This window comes from Ruditapes philippinarum, unplaced genomic scaffold (genome assembly GCF_026571515.1).
Source record: "Ruditapes philippinarum isolate M1 unplaced genomic scaffold, ASM2657151v2 ctg3553_1_1_1_1, whole genome shotgun sequence".
Classification (NCBI taxonomy): domain Eukaryota; kingdom Metazoa; phylum Mollusca; class Bivalvia; order Venerida; family Veneridae; genus Ruditapes; species Ruditapes philippinarum.
The window spans coordinates 160,036-173,914 of record NW_026852033.1 but is presented as its reverse complement, the minus strand read 5'-3'; the positions used below and the strand labels follow the sequence as shown (position 1 = coordinate 173,914).

The following is a 13,879-nucleotide window of genomic DNA, read 5'->3' as shown; positions in this document are numbered from 1 at the left end:
ATGCCATGATTAATATATAAATAAAGCCTTATGTCTTCCGTTATTGTGTTAATAATAACCAGTACTTGGCGGGGGATATAAATTCAACGAATTTGCTTGTTTGATTATCATTGAAGTCAGTTTCACTCAAGTTGATACTACTATGACCCGCTGGCCCTTTGTAATGGTTTACATTAAATGTAAGATATAAAATACGAAAACTTTTTAATAAAACCTTGGATAAAGTAAAAAAAAAACCTTCTTGTTTATTTTCTTCTAAAATAAATTTCCACTAAAATGACGTAGACATAACCTCTTTCTTGTTTTCAGTTTGTTTATGATTTTGGACACAAGACACCAAATTTATTTGTGGTGAAACTGAAGGATTATCTCGATGGATTTTGGTTGGAGGTTATCCCTGATATAACTGCCCTATACACATCATTACAAGAGGTTTCCTCCAACAAAACAAGCAAAGGTTTGCTACTTAATCTTTTTACTGGGTTGATTTCTGTTTAAAATCAACCTTAAACAGTTTAATATACATGTATATGTAAAATTTGGTATATGTAGAACTTAAAATACAGTAGGACTTGAGTAGTGCTGAACTTAAGTGAGTCAACAGGGAATCAAGTAGATCTTCTAATTTGTTGAACTTTGATATGCGATTTTACGTTCAACATGGAATCCCTTGAAAGTACTTATACAAGAAAATATGCATAAAAAGGTTATCACTAGAAGCTGTTGCTTTGTTCTTTAAATGTTCATTGGTTTCTATTAGTTATTTAAAAGTTCTAAATGTGGATCTTTTTTTGGATGATTTTTTTTCTCCCCCAAATTCCATTGGTGTCAGTGGCACTACCAGAATGTTGGAAAAAGACTTGCTTTAGAATATATGTTGATCTAACAACCAAACAAATAAGTATCATTTGTGTTTCCAACAACCAATATTCCTTGTATATCCATCAACAAATATCTTTTGTGAAGCCAGCAACAAATATCTTTTGTGAATCCAGCAACAAATATCCTTTCTGTACCCAGCAAGAAATATCCCTCATGTATCCAGCAATTTATATTTCTATTTTTATGTTTCAGACACAGATTTTGTAGGTTATCTGCCTTTGGAGATTCTAACAAAAGGTATCAAGTCAGGCAAATATCAGCAAGGATTTTTGCAAGTGAACAAAAGTAACGCTTCACAGGAGGCCTTCATTAAAAGGACTAAGTAAGTCAACGTAAAACTCTTTTAAGGTAGAACACCCCTATTGGGCACTATAAAGAACTGTAAAATTGACAACATAGGACAGTTATATGCCTTATCTGTCACCTGTAAAAGAAAAAATTATGTTATATAAGGTATATGTATTTCTAGGGTAGATTTGACAGATGACAGTGGTTTGGATATTCTCATCTTTGGTATGACAGCTAGAAACAGAGCAGTTCATGGAGATCTTGTTGTCGTGGAAATTTTACCCAAATCTCAGTGGCAGAGTCGGTCAAATGCCATATCTGAACCTACAAAAGGTAATGACTTTAATAAATTGTTGATAATGTTTGTTTTATGTCGAAGTTAAATGGCTGAGTTCATTACAGATTTGATATTTTGCAAAGGAATTTTTCTGTTCCTGCAGCCAAAGAATGATTAAGATCCTTTTTTCAGTGGGCGACCGTGGTTTAATGGTTAAGATCAATGACTTCAAATCATGTGTCTCTCATTGTTGTGTGTTTAAATCTAGTCAGGGTATTTGAATGCTTTCATATGACTGACCTTAATTTCAAGCTAACTTAGGAAAAGTCTGTGGTTCTACTCTTATGCCTCTCGCCCACCTCATGCCTTAAATAATGGACAAAGGAGATCACCAGCTTGAAAGTCACCATATAACTTTAACAATAATGGTGTGACTTAAAACCCAACAAAAATAAATCAGTGAAATATTATTTTCAGTAGATTTAACAATGATTTTGAGCACTTGTCTGTTACTTGCTTTAACAGAAATTTCTATTTATTATCTACTGTCAGTATCAAATAGAATTTTTACAGGTAATATAACTGTGTATAAATAGCTGTTTGTTATACATAACCCAAGCCACTAGGCTCTGGTTATATAAGCTTGCAGTCATTTTTAACTTCGCCAAATAATCTGCTGAAACTCGTCATAAAGGCTTCCACATAAACAATTATTTATAAACGTTTACATAATTGCTAATAACCAAAACAATATGGTGGCACATGTATGGAGATCACTATAGGGAGTCAAATTTTCTGCTTTGTTTTCCCAGTTTTGCTTTTTGGAAAGTTCAAAGACAGGTAAACTTCAACAAAAAAGTAATAACAGTATAGCAGGCTGCATAACCCAATCTGAATATCACTTAAGGGTTCACTTCACTTACAGACATTCTTAATTGGTCTGAGACAGGCTTGATTGTATGACAATTTTATGATTTTAACAAGGGATCAAGAGAAAATTATGCATTGTTTGTGTTAGAAAATATAAACACATGTTGTGCACTGCACTGTGTGTTGGTGTTTAACTGTCTAACATGGAGTTTCAAGGGAATTCACAAAATTGTAAGCTATGATTTTGTATAGCCTTGAAAACTTTTTTGTCACCCAGTGTTTTGAATTGATTAAATTCATTATTATATGTACATGTTATTTGTAAGATATTCTGATAAGTAAACTTTGTCCTTAAACAGTCAGAAATATTTTTAAGATTATGAATGGAAATTGAAACAAATATGTGTAAATGTTGGGGTCTTATGCCATATAACTAAAATTATACACTTTTGTCTTGTTGTTTTCTCTGGTATTAGTTTAAAAATGATTCCCATATGAATTGTACAGTTATATAGCAGATGCATTTTGTTAAACATCTGTCAATCTGTTTCCTTATTTGTATAGAGGAGAAAGGAGATGGGGATAAAGTGACGCCAGTGTCAGACAAATCAGATACCATGCCAACAGGGAAAGTTGTTGGTGTACTACAGAGAAACTGGAGGGAATATGTGGCCTGTTTCTCCCAGGATGAGGTATACTAGAGTAACTTTAACCATTAACTTACCTAAATTGAGTAATGGATTTGCTCTGCTACTTTAAATTTGGATCAGGGCTTTTTAACTTTATGGCAATATCAGGGGTGTCTGTGGCCGAGTTGTTAAGGTGGTTGACTTCAAATGACTTGCCCCTCACTGCTGTGGGTTTGAATCTCAACAGTGACATTGGATGCTTACATGTGAGAAAGCTTTCCAGAAAGCTTACAGAACATTGATTCTACTCAGTACCCCTGATGCATGAAATAATGCACAGAACTCTTTTTCTAACAGTAAAGCTGGAAAGTCACCATTTGACCTATACTGTGTTTGTGCAACATAACATTTGACTCTAATCTCACACAATTTGTTTAATGGACTTTTTCATACTTTGAACTTAGAATTGACTATTACTAGTTTAAGGGATTTTAGTATAAACATTACAGAAGTTCAGCAAATAACAATGTAGAATCTGTTAAGGTTGCACTGATAAAAAATTAGAATCATGAAAGGGCATACTCACAACATTGCACTGATATTTAATGAGATTATAAGATCTCTTGGAATAATGAAGTGTAAATCAAATTACATTGAATTTTAGATATCTCTACTTGTCTACTGTAGAAAACAGGATTACATTTGATATCTGTGTGTTTGTATAATTAACAGGAGACAGGCAGGGGAGATAAAAAAGCTGGGAAAGTTTTGGTTATACCATGGGATTATAGAATACCCAAGATTAGGATTAGCACTCGACAAGTTGATGCCCTCAGAGATCACAGGTAGGTTAACCCTGAACCTGCCAAATTTCTTAAATGGTCTTGTCAGGCTTCTATTTCTTGAATGGTTATCAATTTTCGGGGATATTAAGGTGAAAGTTTAAAGCTAGTCAGTCGATTGTATAAAGTCTTGTCAGACTGGACTGGACTGGGTCTTCTTGAGTGCAAAGGCTAATCTTTTTTTTGGTCCCTGAAGGTTAATATTTGAAACATTAAACTATTAAAGGATTTATTAAGGTTGTTAAGTAATGGTCTTTTAAATGATCAAATGTGAATGCTATGAAAATTTAAAGTAAACTGGTCTGTAATGAAAGGTCTGTAATACAATAGATAGTTACGTTGATAGTATTTTGCATCGGACATAGCGACAAAGCACAAAATAATAATATATGGATGTTGTTGATTATCCAAATGATATATATTTTATTTCTTTTGTCAATATTTTAAATAGTTATGGAAAATGTGCCCATTGTAGACCTATCAACTTTAAACTTAATTAGCCGCTAATTGATGTTATTAAAGTTTGTTGTTTCATGTAAATGTGTTTGGAACATAGAAACAAAGTGAATGAATAATGATTAAATATATTTATATTTTCAGGATTATTGTGCGTATCGACAACTGGGAAGTAGAGTCTATGTACCCTAATGGTCATTTTGTACGAAGTTTGGGCAAGATTGGTGACCTTGAGGCAGAGGTCGCCGCTATACTGGTGGAGAATGATTTACGTGTTCCACCATTCTCGGAGGCACAGGTTGGTAATAAATTCTGACACAACAGTCATATCTGTAGACAATGGTTGCAATAGAATCAAACCAAGTCCACGATTTTCATGTATTTTTGTTAGGGATTTCCCATTTCCAGATATTTTTATATGACCAACAGCAGTTATTATGTTCTTTCTGGCAGGTTTGAAAAAGTTGTCCTTAGTGTCTTAGCATTGAGTCAAGTACATTTGATGGCTTGTAGGGGTGAGAGATGTTGCACTTTTTATGATCTCTGATGAACAGACTCAATCGAACCATGTCTGCAATTTTTTGTTGTTTTTATTGCTTTCAAGGGGTCTCCCCTTGTTAGAATATTGTGTGTGAGTTCATTAAATTATTATGGGAAGTGATAAAGAGTTATTTCACTTAAGATGATAACCTTAGTTTAAATTATTATTTTATTGATGCATGATTTGGCCTCTTCGTTTTCTTTTTTAAAAAAGACCTTTGTTATAAATTGATAATAAAGATATATTCTATATCTTAAGTTTGCCTTTGTTATAAAGTAAGTGTAAAATATTTTTATTTTCATTCACAGTTGAACGAGTTACCAAAAGACACTACACAGAACCCGTGGAAGATGTTGGAGGCGGAGGTAAACGATCGTCGAGATCTACGCAAATCTCATCTCATCTTTAGTATTGACCCCAAAGGTTGCGAGGATGTTGATGACACACTGTCTGTTAAGTAGGTCAATGTTTGACTTATTTGACACTGTTGCGATCAATTAATGTCCACCTATATTTGCTTAGCATGCCGAAAGTCACGTCTATTTGGTTTTCACAAGTTTATGTCTTTGGACTAAGGTAACTGGGGACTAATCCAATATCTCACTTACTAAATGTAACAAATGATAATGTTTGAAGTTGGTAGTTACCTTTGAGTCTGAGCAGGAACTCTGTTTATATCCTTGAGCAAGAAATTTACTGTACACTGCTTTACTTTACCCAGTTGTAAATATATATGCAGTATTGTTCCATGGTGCCATAGCAGGCTCCATCAATATAGTGCAGGACCCAATAAAGATTCATAGATGGATTCTAGCGCCAAGTGAGCAAGAGAAATGCTGTAAAGTCTGTGAGCACACTTTGAGCTTGAAACCCATACTGTAAAAACTTTACTTTTTATAGGGAAGTAAAATTGCGGCACAGTATTTTACTGGATGAAAAAATGAAAGAAAGAAATGCATTCAGGCAATAAAATTTTGAAAAAATACTGAAATAATAATGGGATTTTATTCCAAAAGTAAAGTTTTATTTTCTATTTCTCTCAGGAGACTGGAGAATGGTTTAATTTTAGAGCTAGGTGTACATATTTTGCTGATGTGACGTATTTTGTACCTCCGAATTTTCTGACTGATATCGAGGCTCAAGTCGTTCAACTACGGTATACCTTGCTGATAGACGTTATGACATGTTACCTGGGGTGTTGAGTGCTAATTTGTGTTCACTGGTCAGCGGAGTTGATAGGTAAATTATACAAGAGATTAGTTACTTTCATTTAACATATTATGAAAAAATATTATACATTAAAGCACTTGTAGTGTGTATTCTGCCATGAAATAGTTTACATAATTTTGATAACTTGTAAAAGAAGTTATAGTTCAAAAGGATCATGTTATGCTGGTGTGATGGTTCAATTCTGTAGGATTGTTACTAGAAACCAGATATTCTTGATATGGCCTATCTTACAGCTTTGAAATTTTTAAATTATAATCCCCTATAAAAAATGTTTACAGACATTTTTTTTTAGATACAAAAAAAGGCATGTGTATGGTAAGTGCAGAAAGAGGTGAAAAATAAGAACAACAAAAACGCCCTTTTTAAAAAATTTAAATTTTTTAGAAAGGTTTAAATTTTTTAGTTTCGGGAAAATGCAGAAAATTTCCACAATGAAATTTAACAGTCATGCTTTGAAAATTTAGAAAATTAGGAAATTTGGAAACAAAAAAGACAAAAATCAAGCCCTTGGAAATTGAATTTTTTGTCAAATAGATTGTCAATTTTTAAATTTGCCCCCTTTGATTTGGGTTTTTTTAAATTTATGCATCAGTGTGATTGGGATTTTAAAATCCATTTTATGAGGGGTGTTCGGTATGGAAACAAATTTTACATCCCCAAATAAATTTATTCATAGGTAACTTTTATTTTAAAATTTTTAATGCGCTTTTTTTTGTTTTAAAACCAGAAACTCGTTTTTGTTTTGCTTTTGGAACGGGTTTAATATTCTAATATATCTTTTAAACATATTATAGGTTTTAAAAATCAAAAAAAAAGTTTTTAACATCTCATCCCAAAAATTGGCTTGTCATTTTTAAGTAGTATTTAAAGGGTTTTTCCAAATTTTTGAATGGGACGTCAGATTGCTTACCGTTTTTAATGAAAAGGGTTTTTCCTCCCCACCCAGAAACGCTGAAACCCCTTAAAAATCAATAATTGACGTTGGGAATTTAAAAGGTCACCAAAAGGGTATGCCTTTTAAACCTTTTTAAATTTCAAAAGTTTCTTCTGGGACAAAAATTTTAAAATTTACAGAACATGATTGTAAACACTGCAGTTGGAACACTATTGACTATTATTCATAATAATCTCAGACTTAATACAGAATGAAAGAAGTTCTACTATGTGGTTTAGGTGTAAATAAAAAACAGAGAGTTTAATCTTTGTTTAAGGTATAATGAATATTTAAATTTTACATCCAAAGGAAAATTAAAACTTAAAATTATAATTGCAAATATGTCTAACAATCATAATTCATTCAAAAATGTCTACTGATGTACAACTTTAACCAAATCCAAGTTGCTTCTCAAAATAAACGCTTTCCTGTAATAATTACAGCTGGCTCAGGCAATGCATGATGGGATTATAGATGCTGAGGTTGTTAGAAATATCCCAGAGTTACATGATCTATGGGGAGAGGAGCTTGAAGTCAGGTAATCATCTTTGAATGGGCTTATGGCTATGATGCATAACTCAGATGTTTACTAGAACTGCCACTCCCACCATCCTTAGGAGAGAAGTGGGACTTTGTCTGTTGATTTTTCGAAGAACATGTAAAGGCTCCAACTTGGCGAGACTGCCAGATGAAAAATTGTAAAGAAATAACCTGACACAGTCAGTTAGGCATATCCCCCACTTTAAAAATTGATGCCTAAATTAAACAATAGCATTGACCTGGATGTAAGGGATAGATGGAAGATAAAAACTGAACTCATTTATTAAGCTTTCCCATGCACTTGATAAAGGTTGGTCGAAGGACAAGGGTTACATCTGACTGATGTGTAACTTAGGAGGTATAGTTTAAGAGTGAGACTGAAAAAGCTTCTGAGCACCACACTAAATACTAGATTCCAGTAGTATCAGAACAAAACCCTTGAATTATTAAAATGCTGAAATCACACCAAAAATGTAACTTTAAGACGTCTTAGTTATCTCTCACACGTTTAATGCACAAAAATGAAATAAAATTATGTAAGAATTGGCAAAAAAAGCGATATTTTTCTACTTTGTGATCTTGATTTCTGCAAGTCTAGAATTACTGCTCCAACACTGGAGGGAGTTAACTTCATAGTTTAAACAATTTATAATACAGCCATAGACTTTGGTTCTTTCTCAAGTTTGTAACAAAGAGAGTCTAGGTTGTTTCATGCATATGAATTTTATAAGTAATCAGACTAAATGATTCCAAAACAAACTATTGCATTTTTTTGAGAATTATTTATTTATATCACTCATTATTTTAAAGGTTGCAAGAACTTCGTGAGTCTATTGATATGTTGATGGCAGTAGCTCGTGGTCTGAAGGCAAGGCGGGTAAAAAGCGGTGCACTTGAACTAGAAAGTGTTGAGGTTCAGGTGCAACTCAGTGAAACAAAGAGCATTGAAAACTTGAACCCTAAAGAGGTAATTATTGAGAAGTAAATGTTTTATTGTTGGTAGAAAGTGTCGACTGAATCTTCTGACATCAGATTTAAAACTGCATGTATATATATTGTAAAAAATATCATTTAATAACCAGATACCTCTATTTTTTATTACAAGATAACCCGTAGGTTTTCACATATGAATACACATATTGGCCTTATGTTAAGAATCAATGGATGGTATTATTTTAAAAATATCCTTTGATATATTTGTTGGGGTGTAAGGATGCGTTGCTTTAATGTTGTGATGTAAAAAGAAACTTATATTCTTTACCTGGGGCATCCAATATAAAAAACAAAAACATTTTTTACATTCATTCATTTTTTATAAACTAAATTTAACGGGTCTGAAAAAAACTAAAAAATTTGGCCAGAGGGTTTTTTTAATGTTTCCTTGACCCAATAATTTGTCTTTTTAAATTTTTTCTTATGGTTCATTTTTTTTATGTAAACGAAAAGGTAAAACCCTGCTTTGGTCTAAAGGGTTTTTTATTTTATGTTGTTTTTTTTTTCAGCTTTTGGGAGTACCCGATATATAGCAGAATGCAGATATTTCAACCCACGGTAGAAGAAAATAAAAGCCTTTTCCTATAAAGCCTGGTAATTTTCCCTTTAAAATTTTTTTGTTTTAAAGGGGAGCCCCAAGAGGGGGAATAAGTTTCCAAAAAAATATAAAACCTAAAAATATTTTTTATATTTAAAAATTATAATAATCCAGGTAACCTTTAAATGAAATACAATCAAATTTTCTATTTTTATGACCAATTGTACCCATTTAACCTAATTGAGTTTGAGAAATTTATGCATATTTTGTCAAGATTTAGGCAATTTCTGTAGATGGATAGGAAGTGCCTTAATTAGGCTTGGTTAAATCACTTGACAACATGTTTACAAATAAGAAAAAAATCTTAATTTTCATGAATCTGAAAACAAAATGCTTTTTAAAAAAAAACAACAATTCTTGGTTGGTTGGTTTAAAAAAAAATGAACATATTTTATAGAATCTGTTTATTTTTTTTTTTTCAAAGAATTATGGGAAATTATCAAGACACAAGGGTGGAACAAGTTTGCTCCTAAGAAAAGAAAAAAAATGGAAATGAGGGAGAAAAGGATGTTCAAAAATATCAATATCAATTTATTTATTCCTATTTTCAAGTTGTTTGCTTATTTTACCAATCTATTGAAGATATTCTGTGATTATTATCAATATAATATAAAATGACACTATTAGCTGTGAGTAGGGCTCATTGTTACGATAATTCATCATATATGTATATATATTTTAGTTGAGGCATCATCCATTACCAAAAGAAGAGCAGTTTAGTAATTTAAGGAATTGTGCATCGTCTCGGAACTTCAATATAGAAACATCGTCCAATAAACAGCTGGCAGAATCTCTGGATAGATGTGTGGATAAAAATGATCCAGTGGTTAACAAGGTAAATTACATCATTTTATAAAGATTTATTGTGCTTGCAAATTTCAAATGTTGTGTATAGATGAACCAATATCATTTAGTCTTCAATTGATGGTGATCATTGACTTATGGAAACAGTTTTGTGATACTTTGCTTTTTATCAAGGACAACTGTTGTCACATAACATAGGATGGTCTTTAAAATTTTTTATTTTTTTACATCCCATAAACGAAAAAGTGAATGTAAGATTCCCTACCATTTTGTAAATTTAAAAAAATTTGGTGTCATACTGTTAAATTTGCTGATTGTTACAGCTTTGTCCTTACATTGAATTACTCACTTGAAAAAATTCACCTATTTCGTTTTCTGAAATTATTTGGTTGGGATCTGTTGTTTGTATAGTCATACAAACAGTATTTGTATAGCCATACAAACAATAGAACCATACAAGTATCATGATCATATGACAAGCCTTCAGTAGGAACACTCACTGTAATACATGAATATCAAAAGCCATATTGATGGTCAGTGCAACATAATTCTGGGCATTTATTTGCAGTTCTATATTCTTACATATGTCTGTTTATATTTGATGCTTTTATCATGATAATCAGTATGATTTATGCCAGCTTGTCCTTTTAAAACTGAACTTGTTAAAAATATTTGATAATCGGCAAAAGGTTTTGAAAGTTTGCTATTGTAGCCTTACAATATTTGTAAACAGTGAGTGGCCACTGTTATGCAATTAAATCTGTTTGGTAACAAAGAAATTTGGTGCAGTTTATACTGTTGCATAAATTTAGTATTCTATTATGGCACTGAAATCCCTTAAGCCCTAACAATGGGCTGTAACCGAAATTTTTAAAGAGTGGAAAAGTCCATTACATGTTTCCAAGCTAAGGTAAGAGTTTTTAATATTACTTTACGTTAAACTCCTTGAAAAAGTGGTTTTTTAAGCTCCACTTTTTTGAAAAATTTTGAAGCTGAGAGCTTTGTTCGTCAGTTAAATGGTTCAATATCCCAATTGTTTCTATACACTTTAGTCCATTTTCTGTGTTTGTTCTATACACCTTTTTGTAAATGTTCTATTTCCCATTGTTTTTCTAAACAACTTTTTGTAAATGTTCTATTCCCTGTTTTTTTCTAAAGCACCTTTGTAAATGTTTCTATTCCCATGTTTGTTTCCCTAAACATCCTTAATGTTTCGTTTCATGTTGTTTTGATTCTAACAACTTTGTAAATGTACAATTCCTATATGGTGTTTCTAAACTCATTTGTAAATGTTCTGTTCTTATGTTGATTCTAAACACCATTAACATTTCTTAACTTTCAGGTTTTTCTTCCAAACTTGTCTTCTTTCTCACTTCCTGAATATTTTAAAACTCCTAAATTTTTTATAAACTCCGGGTGCATTTTGTTTATAGATTCCTGGTTATTTATTTAAACCTGTGTGTTTCAAAACTTCTATATTGTTTTAAAATCCTTTAATGTTTTTATTTCCTCTGATGCCTCTGAACTGATTTGTCAAATAGACTTCTCAATTTTTCCCTGATAACTTGGATGTATTATGTATATAAAATTTAATAGATATTTGTTTTTAATTTTGCAGGTCAGAAAATGAATAGTTTGTAATCTGATAAACATTTAAAATAAAATGTTTGTTCAACTTTAGTACCATATTTTTAAACATTTTATACTGTGGTCATTATTTTAACCTCGTCTCCCTATCATTATGAACAATGCTGAGGATAATTGGGGAAATTGTGCTGGCGCCTTTTTTTACCTTCCTGCTCAAAGCAATTGTTTATATTTTTATAGGAATTTTATCATTTAACAATGCAGACTGGGGATACAACTGGGGATTATCTCTTGGTAATCAAGTCAGAACCTTCCAAATAATTGTTTTTTTTTTGGCCTTGTTCACAATTATCTTAATAACCGAAAAGCTTTACTAAGGGGTTTTTATCTTGGTTGTATAACTATATATATAAATAGAAAATTTTATCAAATGGATCCCTTAATTTAGAACATTTTTGAACATGTTTTTTACATAGAAATTTTAAAAAATTTTAAAACTCAATTTAATTTTCTGAATTTTCGGTTTTTTTTCACTCCAAAAAATTATTTCTAAAAAGTATTGAGAATTTTGTAAAAATAAGGAAAAAAATTCTTTTTTAAAATTTTTTAAAAAAAGAGCTTTTTTTCCTTGCGAAATTTAGATTTTAAAAAAAGTTTGGGTTTTAAAGACAAGTTTTTGTTTTTCTGAAAAATTTCAATTCTTTAAACCTTGTCAACTTGAAATATATGTAAAAAATAATTTGGGATAAAATAAAATTCCGTCAGTCCTTTGTATGTGGACCGGAGGGGTTTTTGGGTTTTCTATGAATTTTCTCACTTCCCCGCTTCCCCAAAAATTAGCCCACTAAAATTTTTTTTTGGAAATTCCCGCCCTAGGTTTTTAGTAGCAGATAGTAACATAAACAGATATTTAAAAAAATTGGAAAATTTTTTTTTCCTTTTGGGAACCCTGGGAATCAGTGAAACTAAACCCTTTTTTTTGGTAAATAAAAAAAACCCCCTTTCCCCTTTTGGGTATTTTTAAAAAAGCATTTTTCTTTGTATCTTTTCCCTACTGGAAACTGGAACATACGTCCCAGACTGGAAACAAAATTTTTTTATAATTTTTTTTGTTAGAAAAAAGTGTAAATTGTCTGTTTTTAAATCCTAAAATTCTGGTAAAGTTAAAATCGGAGAAATAAAACATAGAAGAAACCCAAAATCTGTTTAGAAGTCAGTTCATATGTAAAAATCAAAAAAAGGGAAAAATTTTTGCCCAAATGTTTTTTTCATAGAAGGGGTTTTGGGACAATTCGAAAAGGGGTTTACAGTGATTTTAAAGTTAGGGAAACCGCCAGTTATCGTATGGGAAAAATTTGGGTTCCAAAACCATTTTTCCAAATTTTGAAAAAATGAACAGGAAAACACCGAATTTTTTTTCCAGCAAATGCGGGGGGGCCGTGGGCCCAAAAGGTTTTTTTGGTCATTGACTTTTAAAACAAATTGCCCCCCACCAAATGTGGGGGTTCCCCAAACCTGAAAGAAATTTTTGGGTTTTTTCATGTAAAAGGGAAACTTAATCCAGCTTTTCTTTTCGGGAAAGTCGGGGGTTCCCCTCAAAGGGAGTGGTTTTAAACCCCTGAAAAAAATGGCCCAAAGGGAAGGGGGAAACTGCCAAAGAGGTTTTTCCCCCACCAATAAAGCCCGGGAAAGTCACATAAAGAAAACCTTTTACGGGGCCCGGGGGTGGGGGTAAAACCCCAAATTTAAAAAAAAAACAAAAAATTCCTCAAATGCCCTTACACTTACCTTTTTTTTTTAAACCCCAAATGAAAAAAATTCTGCAAGAAATGTTTTTCAAACAATGAAAAAATAATTAAACAAAAAAGGGCCAAAACCCCGTTTTAAATTTTTACCGGTTTTTTTGTAACAATCAAAAAAACTTTTTCCCAATTTTTAAAATGGGTTTCATCTTGCTGGAACTGAAAATTAAACCCCCCTTTTTAACCAAAATTTAGAAGCCAGGCCAGCCCCGGGAAAAGGGTCAAGCGCAATGGGGTTTGGGTAAACCAAAATCAAAATTTTCATCTTGATCCCCCCCCAATTTTGGGTAAAGTCAGCTTTTTAAAAAAATTGGAAAAAAATAAATTTGTGTTTTTTAAAATTTAAATTTAAAAGGTTTAAAAAAGAAGCCCAAACCCTTTCCCAAAAGGAAAGGGGTTTGGGTTTTTTTCAAACAAACAAACCCGAAATGCCCCCTTTAAACTTTTTAAAAGTTTAACTGTTTTGCCCTGAAACTTAAAAAAAATAAACCCATTCCCCCCCACATTTTAAAAAATAAAAAATTTTCAATTATACTTTCGGTTTAAAATGAAAAAAGGGAAAAAAAAAGAAAAAAAATGGGGAAAAAAATAGTTAAAATATGAGAT

At 31.8% G+C, this 13,879-nt stretch overlaps 1 protein-coding gene across 1 annotated transcript in view; it reads left to right on the top strand.

Annotated features, from left to right (window-relative positions):
- Positions 1–309: 309 nt before the first annotated feature.
- LOC132747609 (DIS3-like exonuclease 1) overlaps positions 310–13,879 on the top strand; it is a gene marked incomplete at its 5' end in the record, with an annotated part of 43,029 nt that continues 29,459 nt past the window's right edge. Inside the window, 14 exon segments of the mRNA XM_060737030.1 lie at positions 310–457; positions 1,075–1,204; positions 1,352–1,503; positions 2,882–3,009; positions 3,679–3,791; positions 4,389–4,542; positions 5,094–5,242; positions 5,829–5,871; positions 5,874–5,913; positions 5,916–6,024; positions 6,294–6,330; positions 7,393–7,487; positions 8,300–8,456; positions 9,763–9,915. Coding sequence (XP_060593013.1) covers positions 310–457; positions 1,075–1,204; positions 1,352–1,503; positions 2,882–3,009; positions 3,679–3,791; positions 4,389–4,542; positions 5,094–5,242; positions 5,829–5,871; positions 5,874–5,913; positions 5,916–6,024; positions 6,294–6,330; positions 7,393–7,487; positions 8,300–8,456; positions 9,763–9,915 — 1,608 coding nt within the window.